The sequence below is a fragment of the Nomascus leucogenys genome, chromosome 16 (genome assembly GCF_006542625.1).
Source record: "Nomascus leucogenys isolate Asia chromosome 16, Asia_NLE_v1, whole genome shotgun sequence".
In the NCBI taxonomy this organism is placed as follows: Eukaryota; Metazoa; Chordata; class Mammalia; order Primates; family Hylobatidae; genus Nomascus; species Nomascus leucogenys.
In genome coordinates, this window is record NC_044396.1 from 65,137,090 (window position 1) to 65,163,092 (window position 26,003).

At 32.5% G+C, this 26,003-nt stretch overlaps 1 protein-coding gene across 2 annotated transcripts in view; it reads right to left on the reverse strand.

The window, feature by feature from the left end:
• The window catches only part of CSMD3 (CUB and Sushi multiple domains 3), a 1,213,340-nt gene that overhangs the window by 943,190 nt on the left and 244,147 nt on the right, over positions 1-26,003 (reverse strand). For both annotated transcript variants that reach the window (XM_030795533.1, XM_003256134.3), the window contains exon 4: positions 19,296-19,490. In XM_030795533.1, the coding sequence (XP_030651393.1) occupies positions 19,296-19,490 (195 nt within the window). The remainder of the gene's footprint in view (positions 1-19,295; positions 19,491-26,003) is intronic.

Here is a 26,003-nt window from a genome sequence, read left to right on the forward strand (position 1 = left end):
AATGCTGAAACAACAATAGCTACTTCAGAACTTTGGTAAAAGGATGAAAAGAGGCTAAGCATGTTTAAATATTTTGTATACTGTATGTTTTTCTCATTTGATGGAGAAATTTTGGAATGTGCAATATTTGTCATATCCTTCTTTGCTATTCCTTCGGCTGCCATAACTGTTAAGCTCCAGAACAATTCACATGTGAACATAAGAAATATAAATTTGTCTATTTTGTGTCCTAATGACCAGGACATTTTCCTCAGGAAGTTAAAATAAATGTGCATTTTCTTTCCTTTGAATAAACAAGCTACTTTGGGGACTGGCAGTGAAGAGAATAACAGAAAACAAAATATAATAAACTATCTTCCTAATCCTTGCCTGAGACCAAGCAAGACTGCAATTAAAGTAAGAATAAAAATTTAATAGTTACTGGTAAAGCAACAAGTAAAGAGTGAAAGTTATTACTGAAGTGTGAAAAGAGTCTACCTTTTAAAGGCAGACAGAAAATTATTAGAACGTAAGTGTCCCATAAAAATCGCCCTAATCAACAATTCTGTTAGTACTTGATGATCCAGGAACCATTCTCCAGTTCCTTAATTGTAAATAAGGATGACAATGTCTATTTCATAGGGCAATTGCAACAAGAGTCCGATGGACTAGCTTCCCCAAGTATAATGCTTGGCATATACGTAGAAATTCAATAAAAGTTAGCTCATTTCTTGGCCTTTATTTTTGTATTTGCTGAAATAATCATTGCACATACTGATGGCAGTTTTATGAAACAAAGAATAACATAAATTCCAATAGTAAAACTATTAAGGGTGGGAAGTGCAAAATATTTGAAGACTTTAAGATACCATCCTGAGGGTAAGACCACAGGGTCAAGTATTCAAGGTAAAGATCATAGAACAAAAGGGAGATTAAAGTAAAAGTACAGTTGGAAAAACAAATCTATATACTGTGAATATATATTTGAAATTAATTTCAATGGTGTAATCCTGAAAATATTGTAATTTTAGATATCAAACAGCTTAGTTATGTTGGAAAAACGCATAAATAAGATCATGTTGATTCTGAAAATAAGTTTGTTCCTAATATGTATGGTAGACAGTTTAATACACATATATTCAGTATGTAACTGATGAATACTGAGTGACTAATAGCAAGATTTAGGCTTCTCAGTCCTCCAGCTGACAGAGATATGCAGGCAATATGAAAACTGTTGGAAGGTGGATACAGGAAGCCTTTCAGCTGCTGTGGTTTTCTATAATGATTCTGAAAGTTTCTTTTTTTTTAAATTCCTGGAATCAAGAGTTAGAGAATCAGGATTGTGGGTGGTCACTCATTTGCTCAATTTTTTTTTCTTTTGTTTTCCATCATTAAATACTTTACAGCTGGGAGCAAGACAATAAGCAACATTTTAAGCTGTGCCGCCTAAATAGGGCTTAGACTAGAAAGGTAAGCAAAAATTTCTAGGAAAGGCAAATTACTTTATTAACCTTATAAGAATCAGTGTATTATTTTCTCACTATTCAGGTGCCTAGTGTGCCAAATAGAAATAGGTGGTAAGTCAAATTGGATACAATTGCAATATCTCTACACAAGCTATGATCATATGGAACAACTTAATACTTTTCTGACAGCAGATATTTTTAATGGAAACATATTTTATAGAATTTTTCCTTTATATCACTCATAATAATTTGTAATTATATGCTTATTTGAAAATATCTGTCTTCCTTACCAGACTATTCTCTTCATGATAATATGAACTATGTTGTTGTTGTTTTATATCTGTATCCCCAATGCCTAGCATACTAAAAAAAAAATTAATCTGTTGTTAGAAGTTCTTGTCTAGTCTTTCTCTTTATATTACTGCAATTTGACAATGTCTGCCCCTAAAAGTGTACTACCCTATTCTGAAGGATGTTAGAGAGAGAATAGGCTAAGCATACTGTTCATATCTGCAATCCCAGCATTTTGGGAGGCTGAGGAAGGTGGATCACATGAGCGAAGGAGTTAGAGACCAGCTTGGGAAACATGGCAAAATCTCATCTAAATAAATAAATAAACAAATAAATAAATAAATACATACATACATACATACATACAAAAAGTTAGCCAGGCCTGGTGGCACATGCCTACAGTCCTAGATATTCAGGAGGCTGAGATGGGAGGATCACTGGAACCAGGGAGGTTGAGGCTGTAAGTGAGCCTTTATTGGGCCACTTCAGTCCAGCCTGGGTGACAGAAAGAGATTTTGTCTCAAAAGAGAGAGAGAAAGAAAGAGAGAGAGAGAGAGAGATGGTTTGTTTGTATTGTATTTAGGTAGGGTTAAGAGAGTACCTCAAACCCATTAGTTTACTATTAATAACAAAAATAAAAACAAAACTGCAAGTGTTGGTGAGGATATAGAGAAATTGCAACCCTGCTGAACTGTTGGTAGGAATATAAAACGGTGCAGTCACTATGGAAAATGGTGTGCTAGTTCTTCAAATAGTTAAACATGGAGTATTGGGGTTTGCTATGCTCAGGATTCCTCAGCTGTGACGTAAACCACACATGGTACTTCACATTGCCTTCTGGTACTAAAAGGGCAACTTGAGCAAGAACTGCTTTGACTATAAAGCTCATGCTGTTTGCTGTGCTTTGATTAACAAAGTCCCTTGTCTCTGACCCAAGAGTTTCATGTCTTTTGCCAGCTTCTATGACACTGTGGCAGGCTGACTTCTAAGCTGTCAAGTAGAGCAAAATCTCTTTTTGATTTCTTCAAAGGTAAATGGAATATTTCTGTGTGCTACAGTATGTTAGTTTTTCATCTGATACAGCTTGCCAAAATAATTAACTTTGAAACAACATTATGTGTTATTAACACTTAAAGTTACTTAGATTTTTCTTTCTTTAAAAAATCACTAAACCCACTGGACATTGATAGAGTTGAAGAAAACAATGGTACATTTTATATGCTTTCTATGTTTGCATTTCACATTTCAGAAATAGCTGCTCAAAACGCAGAGGTAGTTAAATTTTCAGAGGATGAGATATGTATTATAAGCACAGCTCTCTCTGAATACATAACATCCTTATGCTGAATTTAAATCTAATTTTGTGACAGCTGTAAAAATGGCTACCTTGTCGAGAAGAGCAAAGAAATCAAATTTATGCTATTTTCTGAAAAGTTACAATGCTAAAGAAAGCATTGTTCTGAATTTTAAATCATAACATTTCCGCCTCTAGTGAGGTTCTTGGGAAAACGCAATTCTTTAGGATATATTTATAAATCACCTTTCATCATGAAGAATTTTGAAATCATTTCAAAATATAAGTAGAAAAGGAGGGGTGGAACTTCACACAGAAAGTATTTGTTCAAAAATACCTAGAATAGAAAAAAATATACATTGCTGCCAGCACTAAGTGTGCTGAAAATTCTGATTGAATAAGTCAGATTTGTACTAAATCTACATTATGCCAACAGTTCCAGACCAAAAAAAAAAATTTAAAGATGGGAAAAAGAAAACAAAACAAGAAGCAGTCATCAGAGTTGAGCAGGAAGAAAGGCTGACATCACTAATGCTACCATGAGTGTAGGGGCAGCAAAAGGAGACAGAAACATGAACCACATGTATGATAAGGGAAGGTCCTCCGTTAGTGTATGATGATAAGACTCATGAAGTACATGTGTGATTAGGGAAGATGCTCCATGCAATATGTTTGGCTTTTGAATTTTACTTTTTTCAAGTGATAAAATACAAGATAATAAAATAAAGTTGAATACCATCACTTGAATTGACTCTGTCAAAGTTCATAATTTTCAAATTCAGCTTGCAAGAATTTCTTTATTGGAACAAATTGAAACAGGGAGTGATTATTTTCTTCCATCCCTTCAAAAGTTAAAATGCCTATCCCTGAATATAAATGCAAGCCTAAACTTACAGATCTTTTTAACTATCCACTTTGGGAACAGTATGAAAATATTATGCTATGAAAAGATACATGATCAGAATACATTTTGTATTCTGATTCTGATTTTGGTTTATATATATTTTTGTATATGTGTATATATACAGATATAGATAGATGTACATGTATTTATAAATATAAAATTTTAAATGTACAAACGATATAAATGATACAGACATTTTTATACATGGAGTAGCAATCTTTCTTTTGCAACATTTAGGGGGAAATGTCATGGAAAAAATAAACAAGACGGTGCCAAATATTTTTTGAAACCTAGAAGGATTTTCTAAACAGTTTTTCTTGACATTACTCAAGCATCTTTGAGATCTCTTAGTCTACTAGTCAATATTGATGGTTCTTTCTAAGATAAGAAAAGGAAAGGCCTTGTTAGGAATTCCAGACAAAATATCTGTTCCTTAAAGCCATGTGGTGAGTATAATAAATGTTTACAAATATTTTTGTTCATCTTCTAGGCTTGTGTTAGGCTTGTGACTTCTCTACCTTTTTGAAGTAATTACAGTCGTGTGATTTCTGATTTGTGAAATAAAAATATGTATAATATGTAAAAATATGTTAAGATATGTAGAATATATAATTATATATATTTTTGTGATATATTAATATATTTATAGGCATAGAAATATGTGTTTGTGCCAATATTGGCCAATAAAATATAAGTGTGTATACCTTCTGGCACTTCCTGACCAAAATTTTAAAAAGTAGTGCCTGATTGCCATTTGTATTTTGTTTTCTTTTTTTCTACCACAGCAATTATGGGAAAATATTCAGATTTGGGCCCTTATAACCCTGAGTTCTCCTGTGACTACAGTAAGTGGATCTCTCCTGCCCAACTGCATTTTTCTGAAGCAACTAAGCAATGAAGTTTGTCAGGTTATTACCGTGTGACCTTATATATTCTGGTAAGTCATAATTAGTCAATATTTACTTATTAATTAAAATGAAAAAGATATTCAAGATTTCTTCATATGTACTTCTCAAGCTTTATTCTTTTTCCTAAAGTCACTTTATCTGAAACATCTCCATAGAAATCCATTATAATATCTATAGGATTTAATCTGAATTTAATTAAGAAAAATCAGTGAAATAGACTGAATTTCTCATTAAATTATTAAACTACTCCTCAATAATAATTTGTCCTAATAGTTGATCAGTTGATTAACTCTGTGGGATATAAATTGATTGCATTATTATTCCAAAGATGAAAAAACAATGGAAGTGGCCTCTGTTCACTATGCACTCTGGCTGGCAGCCAAGTCAGAATAAATATCTCTCCACCAACTCCCATAAGCTAATTAAAACACTGGTGCTCAGGAAAAGTAACACTAAAAACTCATATGTGAAACAGTAAATAGATGATGGTAATTGACACTTTTGTAAATAACAATAAGTGAGAAATATATCTCACATTTCCTGAAAACACAAATTTATAGAAACAAGTGTTTTTTAAAGTTATGGAATCAAATGTTTTCAATTGTTTATATGTATATATGACTTTGTAACAAATTTTAAAGGAGCATAACTTGTGAAGTCATAATTCATATTATAATAACAAAAGAAATAATCTCACTATTTTTCTTCTATATTAATAACCCAGAAAAAACTCAGTAGCTCTTTAAAATTATAATCAATAATGATGTTTTAAATGCATGGCTTAGATTTAGTTAGAAGAGTGGAAATGATGGTAATATATTTTTAAGTGTTGAATTCAAAACGTCTAAGGTATTCAAGGTGTTCAGTCATAAGGCAATATTTTAGGCATTTTTACACTTCATTCTACTTTTTTTTTTTTTTTTTTTTTGAGACGGAGTCTCGCTCTGTCGCCCAGGCTGGAGTGCAGTGGCGCAATCTCGGCTCACTGCAAGCTCCGCCTCCCGGGTTCACGCCATTCTCCTGCCTCAGCCTCTACGAGTAGCTGGGACTACAGGCGCCCGTCACCACGCCCGGCTAATTTTTTTGTATTTTTAGTAGAGACGGGGTTTCACCGTGGTCTCGATCTCCTGACCTCGTGATCCGCCCGCCTCGGCCTCCCAAAGTGCTGGGATTACAAGCGTGAGCCACCGCGCCCGGCCTATTCTACTTTTTAAATGTTTAATTTTGTATTTAACTATTTCCTCATCTATGGATTATATATTGAAGAACAGCTTAAACTAGAAAGAATTCTAACTTTTGATGATTGGTAGAATGTCATTGTATAAAACAAACTGATTTCCCCAGGACCTTTGAGTCCACAGCCTATAAATAAAAATAAAACATAACTCATGGTATTCATTAATCTAAAATCAAATTTAGTCACATTTTAAAAGAATGCATAAAGAGAAATTATTCAAAAATAACTGAACTGTTTCATTTGGGGATTATTTGATATTGCTTAGGAAGCAAATAATAAATCCCTCTTCCATGAATATTCTACTCCAACATGCCTAATAACATTCTTTGGTCTCTGAATATTACCTAGAATTCCTCTTTTTTATTTTGAAAGAAGTCATCTGAAATATGATCCAGGAATCATATGTGCTATATTCAAGGGGATGGATGTTGAATCAAAAGACAACATGCCCTAAAGGTGCTAAAATTCATGTGGAAGAAAAGAGAGCCCCAGAAGGAATTAAATCTAGCCTTTGGTTACAATGTTTGAGGACCAACTGCAGCATGTTTCTAAATTCATACTAGTTACTAAGGTCAATATAATAGCCGCTACAATTTTTCCTTGATAATGGGAATTTTAGTCTATTCTCTGAGCATCTTCACATGCCAGGAGATGAATCCAGATTTATCTAAGTCAGTGATGCTAGATTCACACCAAAGGCAAGTAATTGGTATAGTATTGCTTCAATGAATTCAAAGTATTGTGTGTAAGAAAAATTACCATCACAGGAAAGTTGCAAAGGTTCTAGAATATCAGAAAGCTGTTACAGAAAATGGTTCTGGTTTACTAGGTTGTAATATCTATTCCAGTGTAAAGTTTGGCAGGTTTTTAAATCTCTACTAGCTTTAGTTTGGATACAAGTAAGGATGAAAATCGTAGTACCTAATTGATAAGTTTTTAGAAATGTAAAATAAGGTCATTTTTGTGTTATGCTTAAAATTATAGTATATAAACTTAAATATAAGACATTCTATTATTATTGTTGAGGTGCCAAATAGAAACTTCGCTCAACTGTCCTCCACTTCTAACATAACTTTATGTGGTCTGCCAAAATGGAGAACAAATCTATCTATTGCTGGTGGTCTTTTTATGATGGATACTTTTACCTGAACAGTATTTGCCATTATGTCATAAGAACATATTTACTGTCTCTAAAAAAATCAAATATACTTAATAGTTTACACTAGCTTAGAGGATAAGTTTTAGACTCTTTCGTCTGAGCTTCCAAATTCTTCAAAATATCTTTGAAAGATGCTTGCAACTAATCTTCTCAGTTGAAATTGTCACCTCTTTTCTCTACATTTATCTCTATCAGCCAAAGTCAACTCACTTTTAGTTACCCCAAATAAGGTGTTACTTTACCAAAACTATGAATACTTATATAACTCTACACATTATACATGACTAAATACATTTGTTCCTGAATCCTAGAAAGTGATTTCTTTTTCAATTTTCACCCATTGAAACATCTTGAAAGGTCAAGAAAGTGTTTTATGAAGAGAGAAAAAAACAAGGAAAGATTAGTATTAATAAATGTTGAATTGAATTAAAGTGGAGCAGCAGGACACTGGCTCAAGAAAGTAGGTTGTTATAAAATTAAAAATGTTTGATTGGGTGGTTCGTGGGATTTTATTTAAGGAGAAATGTTAAACCTTTATATAGGCAAAGATTAGAAAAAAATGGAAAGAGGAAGTTGTGCAATCAAGACAATGTGAAAAGAAGAATAATAATAACGGTTAAGAACTTGTTACTCTAGGCCAGGTGCGGTGGCTCACGCCTGTAATCCCAGGCGTGAGGCAGGTAGATCACCTGAGGTTGGGAGTTCGAGACCAGCCTGACCAATATGGAGAAACCCTGTCTCTACTAAATATACAAAATTAGCTGTGCATGGTGGGGGACACCTGTAATCCCAGCTACTCGCGAGGCTGAGGCAGGAGAATCCCTTGAACCCAGGAGGCAGAGGTTGCAGTGAGCTGAGATCACGCCATTGCACTCCAGCCTGGGCAACAAGAGTGAAACTCTGTCCCCCAATAAAAAAAAAAAAAAAAAAAGAACTTGTTTACTCTAACCAAATTGCTTGAATTCCAGTCCTAGATTTGCCTTTTATTACTTGTGTGATGTTGCAATTTAACCTTAACTGTGGCTCAGTTTTCCCATTTATATAATGGGGATCCAAATACCATCCACTTTTATAGCCTGGGTGCAAAAATTAAAAGGGTTATTATATGTAGAATAGTTCAAAAATGTCCCTGGTCCAGAGAGAGTGCTCATTAAATGTTAGAGATAAAAGGAGAGAGGCAATACAATATAAACATACGTTATTCTTCAAGTCTCTAACAAGATTAATACTCTTCACACCACGTTAAAATTTTCAAATACCTTTGATCTTCCATGGCATTATATTTGTATCTTTCTTAGAAGATGGAGTTTTACTCCTTACTAGTATGTAATTATTTATGTATGTTTCCCATAAGCTATAAAAGCTCCTGAAAATCAGCAATAGCTATTGACCTCTTCTCCATCATTATCATTCAATAGATATTTGTTAAAATAATATAAATATAAATAAAACTATGTTATCTCTCCTATAATATGAAAATCTGTTGCTATAATATTGATATCTTATTAACATTTCAGCCATCGTATGCTGTGTTTTGAAAACAACATAGGGATAAAACAATAGAATGCCCAATAATTTTTTTGAAGTTAGTACTTTGTAAGGTGATGATTTTTAAAATACGCAACTGCATTGTCAATGACCTCATCTCCACTGTTTAGAAAAAAAAAATTTAATGAAAGATATAAGGATTCCCCAACAAAAGCCATTTTAGAAAGAGTTGTGTGTGAGAAATGCAATCATATAACAACTTCAGAAAAGCTTGAAATTAATGTCTGATATTATATTTATAACTAAAAAGTTATTAGAAATTAGTGCTAAGTATAAATTTTTGTTAACTATATTAATATTGAACTTTCTATATAAAATGTGAAAATATATAAAGAAACTTATTCTAGAAATTAGGCATCCATTAAATGTTAAACTGTAGAAAAAAATTAAGATAATATTAATGCAAAAACATTATGCTTTTGATTCTGTTTTCAGATGACTAACTTGCATGCAGGGCAAATTCCAAATGTATGAATTAACAAAGAGATTCAAACTTTGAAAATATATAAAAATTGGGTCAGAACTAAATTTAGACAGTTGTGTTATACATCACTCATACTTGACCAGTGACATTAGGCATGTATGATTTGATTTTGCTGACTCTGTGAATACAATTCTCCAATGCAGTTCTCCATCTTCTTTTCAATATAAAGGCATTGTTTATATGTCAGTAAAAAGAGGTAACACAAACCTGACCTGAGAAGTTAATTTTCCTTTCATATTACTAATATTGTAGATAATGTAGTTCCTTAAATTATACTGTGCCTACTTTGTGGTGTTCAGCTAAAGAAATTTTTCATTCTGTCTAGTAAGTTTGGTTTTCATCACAAATTATTTTCTTTTACTTTGTAAGACTATAAACTAATCATGTTTTCCAGATTTGTTTAGGGTGTAAGAAAAATAAAAGCTAAATATAATGCTGATTCTAACAAAGATACAGGAATTCAGAAATTGACTTTTGTAAATTAACCTTGCCCTTGGTTTCATCTTACTCTCCTGTTATTTTCTTTTATTATAGTTTGCCTTAATTCCACTTTATGTTATTTAGCTACATGTATCATATTTTTTGCTGCATCAACTCCTTTTTTAAAGTTAGCTATAAATTAAATATTAATAGATAATAAGTGGCCTTAATAATTTAGCTTTGAATACTATAGTAACTTCAACAAATGTAGGGAGCAGTAAATGGAAATTGCCTTGGTCAAAATATAAGGAATTAGTGCAAAAAAAAAAAAAAAGAAAAAAGAATTCCTCCCTGACTCCTTAAAGATTTAATATATTTATACCCAGTTTTACATACATAAAAATTATGGAGTAAAAAGAAAATGATTTACGTTCTTTTGAATCAGATATGCAATTGGAAAAAGCCTAAGAAAAGTGGTTAAAGAAAGGCTTTAGATTTCATGCACATTGAGCAACAGACCAAAAATTAGAGTTTTTGAAGGCATCCAAGTTCCAGAATTTAAATTCTGTTCTCTATTATTAATGATATGGACGAACTTTCATCACTGAATGGTTCAACCACGTATATCTTTTACTTAACTTCCTAAGTTAGTGAGTGATCAATAATATTACACAGGAAAAAAAAAAAGAGAACAAGACCAAAAGTGTACAAAGTATCCCTCCCCAATGATTGCTGTAAAAATACCTATTACTATGCTTTCTTAGCACAAAACACAAAGGACTTTTCACATGGAATGAGTCTACTAAAATACGTGTCACATAGCATTAAACGCCTTTGGTGGCTACTATTCTCCTTCCTCCATTGGTTTATTCTAATTTATTTTTCTTCGTCTTTGGAGTGGTGGCTTTGCAAACAGTAACAGAATACCAGATGGTCATTGCTGTGGTTCACTGAGTTTATATCCTAGCAGGAAGTTAGATGATTGCTTTTCAAGGTTCTTATCATGCATTGAACAGTCTATTTCACCACAGGGGATTCTGAAGCTGTCAATATATTCTTGGCTAAGCATGCACCATCATTTTCTCTTTAAGGCATGGGCCTATATAATCATGTGAATGCTTTGTGAACACAAAGATAATATAACTTGTCTTTCCTTCTACATATTGTGGAATGTAGATTTGTGTTAGAAATGAGTGTTTACTTAATGTTTATAAAGTTCTGTTTTAATTTTGGGAACAACATCATTAAACTATTTGTTATAGCTTCTTCAAAAATGTAAACTTTCCCTAAACAATCTGGATTTTGTATTTAGAAAATTTACTTTAAAATTCTTATTTGTCAAAACAAGTAAACAAAAAAACTCCAAGTAAACAAAAGCCTTCCCAGAAACAAAAGGCTCAAAGTTACACAAAATTTGTGTAAGCAAAGACTCAGTTGCCTCAAAAAGAGACTTTTTTCTTTGATTTAAAAAATATACAGTTGACATTTTTCTAGGAATTGCACAGAAAGAGAATGAAGTTAAAATCATTCCATCGAAGAAATAAAAATCTCTAAATTTACACTATCGTAACATATAATACTGAAAAAATACAGATTGTCTCTTTATCATCGAAGAAATGGATTAGTTTAAAATAAAAATGATAGATGAAGGAATAAAAAACTTGAACAATAGAGTAAACCAACAAAAATGTTTTAGCTATTGCATACATGATGAGGGGAAAAGTAAATAATTGCTTGAATGAAAGAAAACACAATTCACAAATGCAAAATGGGGAACATAATGTGAGTCAATGTTAAATATATGGCTGACTGTTGCCATGGTGGGGTCAAGGGTGATGGTAGGATAAGAACAGGAAGCTTTGATTTTCTTCCTTGAACATAAGAAACATACACAAGGCCAACACATGTTGTTTATATAAGAATATACCATTCGATCTTTTTGCCCGAAATTAGACTATACACATTTGGACAATAACCCAGATCACCTTTCAAATACAAAACTCCCATATACAATAGATTGAGTTTCATGAGGCCTGTAGCTGTTTCATTAATCATTATACTTAGAAATGTGACTTGTGTATAGTGAGTTTTTAAAATACATGAGTTTATGGCTGGGTGCAGTGGCTCACACCTGTAATCCCAGAACTTTGGGAGGCCGAGGCAGGTGGATCACTTGAGGTCAGGAGTTCAAGGCCAGCCTGACCAATATGGTGAAACCCCGTCTCTACTAAAAATACAAAAATTAGCTTAATGTGGTGGTGCACACCTATAATGCCGCTACTTGGAAGGCTAAGCTAGGAGAATTGCTCGAACCCGGGAGATGGAGGTTGCAGTGAGCTGAGATTGCACCATTGCGCTCCAGCTTGGGCGACAAGAGCAAAACTCTGTCTCAAAAAATGATAATACTAAGTAAAAAATAAAATAAAATATATGTGTTTAATTACTGAATATACTTCAAATGTGACAACTTCCAGACATGGAATACTCAGAAATGCTATGTTAACTTTGGAAAATATATTTTCAGAAACGATGTCTAATACTTGCTGACCCAATTTTACACCTAACTTTTAGGGTAATGTGGGGCTTAAAGTTCCTTTTAATGCTGAAAAAATTAATTCTACTGCCTGTATGATCCCAGAACCTAGATACATCCATTCTCTGGTACTCTTAGTTTTTCAGTACCTCATATCTCAATGTTATTATCATATTAAAAAATATAACTTTACAAATAAATCTTAGTATGTTTGTCCTCTTTTGGTTGTGAACATGACAAAAATAAGGTAGTTAATACTAGTTGTTGAATACCATTGATTGGGTATTTTACATACATTAACTAATATAATCCTTATCTTAATACTATATAAAGTAAGACTTGCCCCTAGTATACAAGTGAGAAAATTGAGGTCTAAAAAATTAAATATATAGGTTAAGGTTTTATATCTTCTCAGTGGCAGAGATATGAAGCAAACCAAGGCTTTTATTAGTCTAGAGTCTACTCTTTCCAAAGTTCTTGACTATCTTAGTTTTTTAAATATTCTCCACTATTTCTGAACCCAGACACGTTTGTCAATAGATATTTTAAATATGGTAAACACAAACGTAGCAAGCGATAGCTATTACTTCTATATGATTTTTAAAATAATTTACTTTTACGTGTTTGGAACTAACTAGATAGTTTTGAGCACCTTTTATGTGTTAAGCATTACATAAATTTTTCACAACTATCATTTAATCTATTTCTTTAACCTTCACAATTCTGAAATAAGTAAAAATACTCAATTTTTGACACAAGAAATAACACACTCAGGTAATACATAGCAGAAATATAAATCAACTTGTAGGTCTTCTACCCCTAAAGACAAATCATGTTGCCTTTGCTCCATCACTCTAGATACTACTAAAACAGTCTAATCAGGACATGTACGTTATTTTGTAACACAAATGTACTTTTCAAAACAAGATTAAGGTGCATGATAGGGCTATTGAGTGTTGATCTCACTGTTGATTGAATAGCCTGTATTTTCCAGGGAGTGTTGAAGCAGCAGCAAGTGACCTGTGACACTTGTAAAGTTTTCCTTGTGGATTGACATCACTGCAATTTTGTTAGCAGGCTTTGAGCTGATAAAATAATTCCATTACCAAACAATTCATGCTTAACTTGCTTGTTCTTTAAAAGACATGCAATATGCTTTCCTCATTAGCATCAAATACAACTGTTTGCATTAAGAAACTAGATCTCTATGTGAAATGACAGCTAATGAAAGCTGAATGTGCCCAAATAATATTGCTCAGATACTGGCAAGTGTGGTGGTGGAACTCAAAGTCTGTGCTAAAACATTTTCTGAAATACTATTTAAAATAATATGTTTGAAAATGAACTCAATCAAACCATCAATGCTTCAATCCTCAAAAAGAACTTTTAATACATGGTTCATGACATTTTTATATTCAATAGTGCATTTGAGTCCTTTCTTCTTTGGCCTAAAAGAGGTTACCACTGACGCTACTCTTTCTGTGATTCAGAGAGTTACAATAACACATGGTCTTCTCTGGGTGTGGGTTTAAGAAAAAAGGAGATGACAGTTTACAATGGTTTTTAATAAAATGTTTTTAAAAAGTACAGATTTTAGGCTGGGCGTGGTGGCTCACACCTGTAATCCCAACACTTAGGGAGGCTGAGGAGGGCAGATCACAAGGTCAAGAGATCAAGACCTGGCCAACATGGTCAAACCCCGTCTCTACTAAAAATATAAAAATTAGCTGGGTGTGGTGGCACGTGCCTGTAGTCCCAGCTACTCGGGAGGCTGATGCAGGAGAATCACTTGAACCTGGGAGGCAGAGGTTGCAGTGAGCCGGGATCGTACCACTGCTCTCCAGCCTGGTGACAGAGCGAGACTCTGTCTCAAAAAAAAAAAAAAAAAAAAAAAAAAAAAGCCTACAGATTTTAGCACAAAAAATGCTAAAAAAAAAAAAATCTTTACAGTGAATAGAAAAAACTGGGCTTTGTTTTGATCGAGTACATAAAATCTTATAATAAAATATATTTTCATTTTGGTGAAGTACAATTTATTATTATGTTTAAGCACTATATGGGAATGAATAGAAATATGGCACCAAATTATTTTTGTGTCTTGTTTCAATATAGTACTTTTCAGTTTTCTTTAAGTTGGTTTTATCAATAACCTTATCTATTATTTATGTAGTATCATATTTCTGATATCACATTTCAGCATTTACTCATATATAATTGGGACTTACTACGCATAAAATAAATGGCATTTTTGATTTCCTACTGCCTTTGTGAGGTAATTTCCAGATACAGAGCAGGGAACAAGTAAACATAATAAAGATCCTTTCATTAACTAAGTCACTACTTCTTTGGAGGAATTTTGGTATATAAAATTTAAAAAATTACTAGGCTAAACCTTCCTACTTCTTTCTTCTCCAACTATTGTCTTTTATTGCTCAGCCCAATTCTATGTTTTGGTATTACATTTTGATCCAGAAAATTGTCGATCAAAGTTTTTTGGCAGGAGAATAATATAATATGGTGACAAATCAAGCTGCTTTTCTTATTTCATCAGTCATTTCTCTAACACATTGTGGAAAACAGTCTTCCAAGAATAAAACTTGGAAGATTTATTTTTCTTTGTCAAAGGCAACAGTTTCCTCATTAGCCCTTTTGCTTATATGTACTGTAAATATTTGGTTTAGGTCACTCAGCAATAATTTACCATACAACATCTACATCACTAACATCCAAGCTTCTCCAAAAACTATCTCACCTGTCAGGTCACCGTAAATTCTGTCAACATTTTATAGCATCGCATCCCCTTATCGAACAGTCCTTTCCCTGAGCCCTCATATGCATTCCAAGTTCTTTATTTTTGGTTACAAATATACTCAAATCATCAATACAACATAGCACACTTTTAAAATTTTCTTTAGTTAATCTAAAATTCACATTTCTAATACAGCCATATGTTTCCTATGACTGCCTTCTTAAATCTTAGTATGTTAACTCTTCCATCAAAAGTATGTGTCTCTTTTACATACAATTCTATTAGTTTTTCCTGGGGTACGTGTATTATATTGCCATTCTGAATGCAAAATATAATTATGAATTTTGGAATTGTTAACATAGGAATAGCATAACCATTTCACCTCATCTGCCACTTCATAGGTGAGAACTGGGTTATCAAGGACTCTGAAGCTACATCATGTGCTCCAGGTACTCTTGGAGCGTAGGAATTAGGCTTCACTTTGTACAGAATGTTGCTTAGCCCAGCAGCAGGCAGTTAGTTGACTTTTACAAATACTACCAGATGGTGTTGATAAAATTCATCCTGCCTGTGAACAAACACAAAACCTTTGCACCATACCCTCTAGGTTGATGTGGAATACATCTTTTCTTAATTAAACTACCATTGTTAGGAAGCATCAAAAGAACTCTCTAAAAGCAAAGGTTTCATCAAGGAAAGACTCTACGTAAACTCCAGGGAAAGCAATGAGTAGATCATTACAGAGTTATCAGCCCCCTGCAAAGTTATAAATTAAAGAATCAGTATGCTATCAAGTGGCAAAGAAAAGCAGAGGGAAGGCATGAACTGAGTAGTCTGCCATCTTTTCTTTGGAAATGAATGACAACTACACAGACTGCATATACACTACTCCATTCTTTAAGTTTAAATGCAAAAATTGGTTAGTGGGAGATAAATCACACCTTAGAAAGTTAGATCATGTGCTCTATGAAGTACGTCTTAGACTCTACCTTTAGCCAGTGAATATTAGTAACATGTGAGAACTAATTTTGAGGCTGGAAAGGAAAATCTGTACTTTCTACATGAATTATTGTTTCATTCAAAATGTTCTTGCTCTATATAGTCTGTATTTTTAGCAATTACCTGTAAAATCTTCTCTTAAAGCGTTGTCCCTAGCTGAACTTCCTTGCACTCAATGGGTGATATTAATACCTTCCTTATCAAGATTCCTAGCTTACTCTACAGATTCTGCTATTAAAGCAATCATCATACATTACTGCAATTGCTTGATTACTGTCTGCCCCACCGGACCACAGGTTCTTAAAAACAGAAAATGTGTCTTAATCAATCTTTTGATTCTCAGCACATAACATAATGCTTTGCAGAAGGAAGGCCCTTAATAAATACATACAAATGAGTAAATTTATTCATTAGTGTTACAGCTGAGGAGAAAAAAAAGTGACCTGGGTAGACTAAAGTTAATCAGGTAGTATTTTCAAAAATGGTGGGTGCCAATTTTGATAGATTTTAAAAATCATAGAAGTTAGAGTGGAAGTCAAAGGAAAAAATCTTGCTGGAACCTGGGAGTGAAGAGTAGGGAAGTAAATACTCTGGTAGCAGAGTTTAACCCTGAAACTAAAATGGCAATAGAAAAAAAAAATAAAAGCAATAGAAGCGTTGGTTTTAGGGTTAGATTTGAATAGAAGGACATTTGATATACCATTTCAAATTTGTCTTTGTTGACTGTATATCCTTTCTTTAGAGAGGAGATAGTAACAGGTGCTAAGGAAAAGTTGGATGATAGAGCTAACATAAGTAATAAATTGGTATGTACCCAATGTTTTATGAATGCTATTACATTCAACTCTAACAGATTTATGATTTCAGTATGTCTGCCTCTCTCTTCATCCCAGTATAGCTAAAAAAAAAATAGCTTCCAAAATCATTCAATTATTACTCAAAGTCCATAGTGAATAAGTGGCAGAATCAGTATTCAGAATGGCCTTTCTGATTCCAAAGGCTGTTGTCTGAATTGAGATGAAGGAACCAAACAACAAAGATTCATTTTCAGGTAGTGTTGAGAATGCTCCATTGAAATCTCTTCGAACTACTTCTTAGTTTTAAGTGTCTTACTACTTGGTTTTTAAGAATTTTAATATGTCTTTGATTCAGGGAGTTTTATACTTTTTTTTTAAAGACTGCATTTCTGCTGATTTCCATATAATATTCCATATAATATCCAATTCCTCCAATTATAAAGAAAAGTTCTTAAACAGAGACACAAATTATTTTGGCGATGTATCAAAAAGGTAACAAGCTCAGGCTTTGGAACCTGAGAGAATATTTCAGACCTGGCTTCTTTACCACAGCCCATTTGCTTTTGGGAGACATTTCTCCATTGAACGCTCATGTTTCTGCACATCTTGTGAGCACAGGTACCAATTGTCCTGCTGTTTTGTACCTGGTTATCCTTCTGTACAGAAAATAGCTGAGGAGAATATAGTGTTTTCCACCAGAGCAAAGGGTAGCTCTGCTTACAGCCTTGAGAGACGGAGATAGTGCTCCCTCCAGAGGAAAGAATGGGAGTGCCTACTGCCCATTAGAGTCAGGTTTCTAAGCTCATGGTTCATCTCTTATAATACCATTTAGTATGTTGTGCAGGTTTCTCACACTCTTCACGCCATTCCATGAGAATTAGGGCTTGGGAAACTGGCACAAATCCTGCTATTCTTGCTCCTAGTGCTGCTGTGAGTAATAAACTATCCTTTATTTCTGACTCAACAGTCTTGTGTTTTTCATCATCATCCATGAAACTGTGGCAAAGAATTTTAACTTGAAAGTAGAGTAAAATGTCAGAACTCTTCATAGTTCTCGAGGTTTACCAGCTGAGTAATCTAGAGCAATTATTTTTAAATATCTGAGCTTCAGTTTCCTATTATAGTGAAATTTAAAAGTGATAATGCTTATAAATTTCATAGTATATTTATAGTGCTTAAATAAATGATAGCTAATAGTAGTTATTCAATATTAGTAGCAACAGCAGCAGTAGCAGTAATGATAGCGGTAACCGTGATAGCCGTAGTAGTTGAAGCATACGCAGCAAAGGAATCTAACATTGAAATAATGCCAACATATAGCAGACATTTTTACGAAGCAGCCAGTGTAGCTTATCTTATTTAATCCTCACAAGAAACGGAACAGGTGTTTTGTGTTTTGTTTTGTTTTCATTAGTTAAATGAGGTAAATGAGACTCAAATTGTTGAACTGATTTTCCTGAGGTAACTCACGTGGCAATTGACAAAGCTGGGATAAGAAGCTTGTTGTGTCTAATTACCAGGAGGTTGTGGTGCATGCATTTGCAGTGACATGTTTGGGAGGAAGCTACAAAGTAATTTAGATGGGCAGTTGGACATTCCCACATCCCAGTCATGGAGGAATTACAGGAGCGGAAGCCCAGAGGAAACACAATGTTGGCCTCCACAATTTTTGTTAAGAAAAATCCATCCATGTGCTTAGCTAATGTTGAACACGTTCTGTCTCCCAAGCTCTGTATTTTGAACCTTTGTCCACATTATTATATTATTGTGTTTTCCCCATGATACAAATAATCTTAATAGTATTGATAGTAAACAAATGCAGCATAATTGATTTCAAAAATTTCCATGCTGTCTTCTATCAGAAAGATGTATAGACTCAGTCAATATTTCTTAAAGCAAAACAATTTTGACAGCCTAATTAAATTTCTAAACATCATAAACTCCGTGTTTTAAATATAAATATGAAAGCATATAAATACACAATGCATGCCTAACTATGCATATAGAGATATATCATTTACTACCTAATTTCACAAGCAATGTGAAAGAGATACTAGTCAACACTAGAATTTAGTATTTTTCTCTCCTTTTCATGTAGTATATGAGACTATTTATCCTTTAGGTTTTTGTTTTGTTTTGTTTTTTGAGACAGAGTCTTGCTCTGTCACCTAGGTTGGGGTGCAGTGGCGCGATCTCAGCTCACTGCAGCCTTCACCTTCTGGGTTCAAGCAATACTCCTGCCTTAGCCTCCCGAGTAGCTGGGACTACAGGCGTCCACTACCACACATGGCCAATTTTTATATTTTTAGTAAAGATGGGGCTTCACCATATTGGCCAGGCTGGTCTCAAACTCCCGACCTCAAGTGATCCACCCACCTCAGCCTCCCAAAGTGCTGGGATTACAGGCATGAGTCACCATGCCTGGCCTCTCTATCCTTTAGATTCTGTAGAAGAAACAGGCACCAAACACATTTTTCAAATACACTGGCTGATAACAACTCTCATTTTTAAAGTGTTTTCATTTTACCTCTACAGATAGGAACAGGAAAATCCCACGAAGCTGTATTAACTGAATTGGCTATGCAGGTGAGCTGAGGGTGGCCATCAAGGATGTATCCAGTTACACAGCTGTAGCGGATCTTGTCCCCGACATCGAATCTTGTACCATATAATACACCTTTGGGCGGAACACCAGGATTTCCACAAGAGCTACTCTGCAATTCTATTAAAAAGGAGGAAAAGGAGAATTTACGGTTATTTCAATAAGCAGTTTATTGTTTTAGCTTTATAAAATTATATATGTAGATATGGATATTCTTATTTCTTTGGAGAAGAGTCACTGAAAGGAAATGTCTTCTATTCCAATACATGTGACAGTGAAATATGGGAAGAAAACTAACTTTATCACAGAGGTATTATTGGTCATTCTTTATGCTAGAAAGTTTTAGATATTATATTACTTAGTCTTCAGAGCATTACTCATATTTTTACTCATATATTAATATTTACTCAGATAAGTAAAACAGGATAATACCATTCACATGACTTTTTCAAAGTTACATTCTAATAACATAGTAATAAGCAAATTCATTTCCTTAATATTATCTTCAGTCCTTCAGCACTTAATCTTAAACCATGAACCTAGATAAAATACACATTTTTCATGGAAAACTTTATTTCATTTAAATGAGAAAAATACAGTGGAGTAGTAAATGGTCAACTTTTAAAGTTAGGGAGGGTGAGCTAGAATTCCAGCTCTATTATTTGTTAACCTTGAGTGTATATTAAGAATGATAATAATAAGTGCGAACAGTTATAACATTTTAATTAGATCAATAGGCAAAATATATGGAAAATGATATATCAGAATGTTTTACCTATCACCTTCTTATTCTATTAGTTGATGCTTAAAACTAAACAAGTATACAAACATAAAAGTTTTTTAAATAATATTCAATTCAGAAAAAAATCCAACTTTAGATTAAATGAAAAAAAATTGTTGAAAATAGCAGAACTTCAGGAATAGAAATATTAGAGATTATTTGTTCTCATATTGTTTTCTAAATTTTTATTTTGTTACTGTTATATTATCTTTATACTACAAATAATAATAAAAACACAAACAGTAATTAATGAACTAAAAGATATTCCAATTTGAGTAAAGTCAGTAGTTAACAGTATTGTGCAAACATTAATTTCTTAGTTTTGGCCATTTTACTGTAGTTACATAAGTAGTTACATTAAGGAAGACTAATTAAGACTATATGGGAACTACAGTTCTTGCAAAATAATAAGCTGAAAGTGATGTTGCAATAAAAAGTAAAATATTTTCCCATTTTGCTTTGATATTTATTTCATTTGTGCAGTTACTAAATTCTATATAATATTACAATGCTAATTCAAATAATTATAAACCATTGTAATAATTAAAATATCAATGTCAATATTAAGCAAAAATATTAAAATACAAAATGGTTCACAATATATAGCTTGACTTTGAGAGTGTTTTTTAAACTTACATTAATTTTTTGTCTAAACTTTTCAAAGCTAGTAAAAGAAAAATCACAGATTAATTTCCACTATGAGGTCAATTTAATCAAGAAAAATGTATTGAGCACAGGACATCCATATATTTTAGAGAAAAAATATTTACTTTGAGTTTTAAAAATGTAGTTTTAGGTTTCTTAAAGCTAGAAAAGTGAAGAAATTGGCTAATATTTACTAAATGTAAATGGTTTTAATAAATAGGCAATTTTCTTAATAATACATTCTAAATTTAATTCGTAAAATATTTAAAGTGTCAGTAGTGAAGGTTATTTCTAATTTTTTATTTTTTTATTTCTCCAAGACATATGCTATATGTGAATTTTCAGTAAAACAATACAAATTTATTGTCTGTGAATTTTGAGCAACTTTTAAAGAAACACTTTGAACAGTAGTTTATTTTGAAATACTTAACTTTTTGGAAAATTATTTGATTAATAGATGAGACGTTTGCTCCAAGAGACAGTGAGGTTAATAAGTTTTGACAAAATGAATAAGAATTCAATCTCCTGAATATAGTAATAACAAAGGAGATACTTTTAATGAAACTACCACTTTTGGTCTTACAATTAATCCACTCCTCTTCCTTCCACCCTGTAAAAAATAATTAAGGTCAGGACTTCAATTATCATAAAGTTATATGTCTAGGAGAAAAGTGGTTTCCAAATTATGTCACAGGAAGCAACTAGGTGGGGAATAAAGTGAAAGAGAATAAAGCTCTGAGTAGTTTTTGGACTCAAAATTAACTTTGATTTAAATGAACAAATAAATGTTATCCAGAATAAAGTACCTAAAGCAAAATTGAAATCATGTCAGATGAAGCAGTGAATGAATAGTAACATTGAATGGAATCTTAATAGATTACCTAATCTCCTGCCTTGTGGCTGAATTACTTCTAAAACTGATAAAAATTTAGATTATTTCTAAATGAAACTCAAAGAAGACAATTTTAAAGCATATCTGGACTTCACTTTCAGGAAAGGCCTGCTGTTGTTTGTGCCTGTTTATCATCTTCATATAGAGAAGCATCTACCCATCATCCTCTGTTAACTGAGTAATTCATAAAGACAGTTAAGATATTTTACATTCAGGTTTAATCAATCCTGATTCTATAACCATTGCTCATGGATTATATTTTTTGTCTTCTTCCAACCCTTTAATTCAGGACTTCTCTCTATGCTATCTATGTGCATTTTCAAAGGCACAGCAAGTACAATGTGTCACTAACTGAAGTATATAACCCACCATCAAAAAAGATTATGTTCTTATTGAACATTCTCCTCTTACTCTTAATGTTTTAAAACTAAGTAGTGCTGCATATTTAAACTTTTGAATTAAATTTACTTTTAAGTAATAAAAAGTTTTAGAAATTGCTAAGATAGACTAGATTTTAGATAATGTTTCTGCCAGCCATCCAGAGTTTGAATTTCAGAACAGAAAACCAAACACCACATATTCTCAATTATAAGTGGGAGCTGAAAAATGAGAACACATGGATACAGAGAGGGGAACAACACTTACTGGGGCCTCTTGTGGGAGGGTGGGGGTGGATAGAGTACTAGGGAAAAGAGCTAATGCATGCTGGGCTCAATATCTAGGTGATACGTTGTTAGGTGCAGCAAACCACCATGGCACACTTTTACCTATGTAACAAACCTGCACATCCTGGACATGTACCCAAACTTAAAAAAAAAATTTTTTTTAAAGAAAATGAATTAACCATGTTCAATAAATCAAAATATAAAATAATTACTAAATATATATTGTAAGGATTTATAGTAAGTGATGATATTGCTTAAAATATATAAAATTATTAAGAAAAATACAGATTTATGTGAAGAATTTTTTTGTAATTCATCAGATGTACATGCAAGCTAGACATATTATACTTGTTATCTCAATGTGTTTTGAAGCAAGTAATTACATCTAAAAGCAGAGTTGCAAAATATAAAATAATTATTAAATATATGTCGTAAGTATAGTAAGTGATGATATTGCTTAAAATATATAAAATTATTAAGGAAATAGAGATTTATAAATATAATGAAGAATTTTTTTGTAATTCATCAGATTTACATGCAAGCTAGACACATTATACTTGTTATCTCAATGTGTTTTTGAAGCAAATTATTACAACTGAAAGTGGAGTTGCTGAAAAGACTTCAGTTATCTTCTTTTACCAGCAGATGACAGTAATATATTGATTAAGAGGTTTACGTGACTAACACAAAATAATTATAGAAACTGACAAGTTGTCTTCTAATGTGCCATAATACAAAGATTAAAATGGGATTGGGGTAGGGGAGGCAGTACTTTAAAACTATTTACACAATATTCTTGGTTGAGCACTTAGAGTGGGCAGGTTGGTGAACTGAGATCACTGGAAAATAAACCTGAAGAATTTGTACTCAAAATATGTCTCTGAAAATGTCAGAGACCCTTTATGTTAAGTTTACTGCTCTAGGCATAACAAATTATTTAGTCTAATTAAAATCCATCTGGTTTTGGCTGGAAATATGTATATTTTATTTATCTTCTCTTCTCACAGTATTAGGACTATCAGCAAATATGAAGACATTTTGACAACATAGACTATTCTAAAGTGTAAAGGATTTTTGATATTGCAAAATAATTCCTTGGAAAATATACAAGATAAATTTTTAAAAATCCATTTGTGTTTAAAGGGGTAGAGTTCAGTGACACTCTATTAGTTGAAAGAAAAGATAAATTACTTGGTAAGTGACACTGACACTATTTTATTCATCAGAAGCTTTTAAGAGTTACCACTAACATTGCTCTATGATACGTACTAGTTAATACTACAACATGTCCCTTGCCTTCTGAGTTAACAATTTAGGAAAGTCAGCCTTCATTGTTGAGTATCAGCTTTGATAGGCATTTGGGCATTCTTCCACTTGTATCTCACAAAACACTCGACATTATGGGTATAATTCTCCCCACTGTGTAGAAAGGAAAACTGAGACTCAGGAAGATTAAGTAACTTTCCAAAGGCCACCCACTAATAAATAGTAGACTTGTGGTTCAAACCTAGGTTTCCTAACTCAAAAGCCTTAGATAATTTCACAATTACATATTGCTATCTACAAAAGGCAGATATTCATTCCACAAGTATTTATTAAGCATCTATCATCAGCAATGCTCTGGGGATATAGTCCAGCAAAAGGTAGACATGGAGTTTATGATTTGGTGGCTACCAAAAGTAATAAATGAGTAATTTACAGAATATTAATTGTATTGTGACATGTGGCAGAAAGGATACATGTAAGTTAAACTAAAGGCATATAGTGGAGAAATCTGAATTAGTACTGATTAAGAGGAGATCTGGAAAGGATTTCCTGATAAAGAAAGGCTTTAATTGTGATCTGAAATGGATAAAACATTAGTTTTTGTTTGTCTGTTTCTAAGGGCAGTGAACAAGTATATTTGAAATAGAAAAGTATAAAAATCAAAGTACCGTAATAGTTATTAGGTTTGGCAATACAATGAAGACAGGTTTCATGGAAATAGTAGGGTAGGGTAGAAACTAGATTGGGAAAAATATTTCAAAAGGGTTGATCATAGATGGCTTCACGCAGTGATGTATATCCTTTGCATAGGCTCGTAAATATGAAGGAGAACTATTTCCTCATTAAATATTTGGTTGTGGGGTGCTATCTGCTTTTTAAAAGAGTAATTAAGAGTAAATAATTAAAATACATTCTATAAATGTACAAGTGAGCAGAGATTTTCATAAGCATGCATGATATAAAGTGTGTAAGTTTACTTATTTAATACTAATTCAATATTGAGTGGGAAAATTGTGATAAAAAGGATTATCAAAATTAATTTAAAAAAAATTAGTAGCCAAAATGATGTATGCATATTATTTTAATATGAGAATACCAATTTTATAACTGTTGATATTATTACATAAAACAATATATGTTAGTCATGTATATTTTTAGCAAGCACTCAATATGTGACAAATATTATTAACTCAATAAATTGCAGTTTTATTATTATTATAATCAATTGTGTATTTGAGATATCAAAATTAGGTGTGATTATATTATGATCTAGAAGTCATGTCATAAGTATCAAATTTTCATTAAATGTAATGAAGTATGTTAGGTCATTCTTGGTCTTAAAAATTAATTAAAAAATAGTAATTTAGTCAAGGGTAAAATTCAATTGCTCCTCTCCAAATCATAAAGGAAATCCAAGGTCTAATCTTAACTTTAGGCAGAAAATTTGTATAAATAAATTCACAAAAAGTCCCCTATAGGTGTCATTGATTTCTTCATTCTTTTGTCTATTATTTGGTATCATATATTAAGCACCATTCCAAGCACAGTAGTTATCAACAGATATATTTTTTGAATTGCAGGCTAAAAAAATCCAGATAATTTTTAAAAAGAAAATAAGTAAGTTAAGTATGCAATTTAAATCTTGAAAGAGAGTATATATAAAGGACAATAGGAGAACAAAATTTTTGTTATGGTTTCCTTGGAGAAATAAAATAAAACTCTATCAAGAAATTTAGAAAAACAAGTGTGTGATTAATACTAATAAACATATTACAACAGCCTCATTCTTTAAAAAAAATAGCCAGTTTGTTGGGAGCACATGGATAGTTGCAAAAGGCAAAATGTTTCACAAATTATCAGGAAGAAAACCTTACCTTGAAAATTGGAATGAAAAATTTAAAAAAGGGATAACAGACATCTTGACTACAGAATTGCATAATTATTCAGTCAAATAGATGAAGCATGATCCTGCTGAGATCAATTAACAATGCTTTAAAACACTGCAAAATTATATCTACTAAGGGAAGTGAAATCAAGTTGTTTGTACTTCTTAGAGAAAATTAATCTCAAGGTTTATTTCCCAGATGATTAAAAATAATTTAGGAGAGCATAACATCAAGCTGATACAAAATGTTTTGCACCTAGTACCTCTCATCCTGAAACTTCCAAACACTTAACAAACAAATCCATTTTCCAAATTTTTTAGTGATACGAAACGTTCTTTATTACAAATATTGAACCATTTCATTCACACAGGACATAAAGGGCGTAGTTTGGAATTTACCTGGGGACTTCAGTTTGAGCAAACATTTTGTGAGTGTTTTGAATCACCTATTGCATCTATAACATCCTCATGGTCTTTTCTTTCAGTACATGTAGCTGAA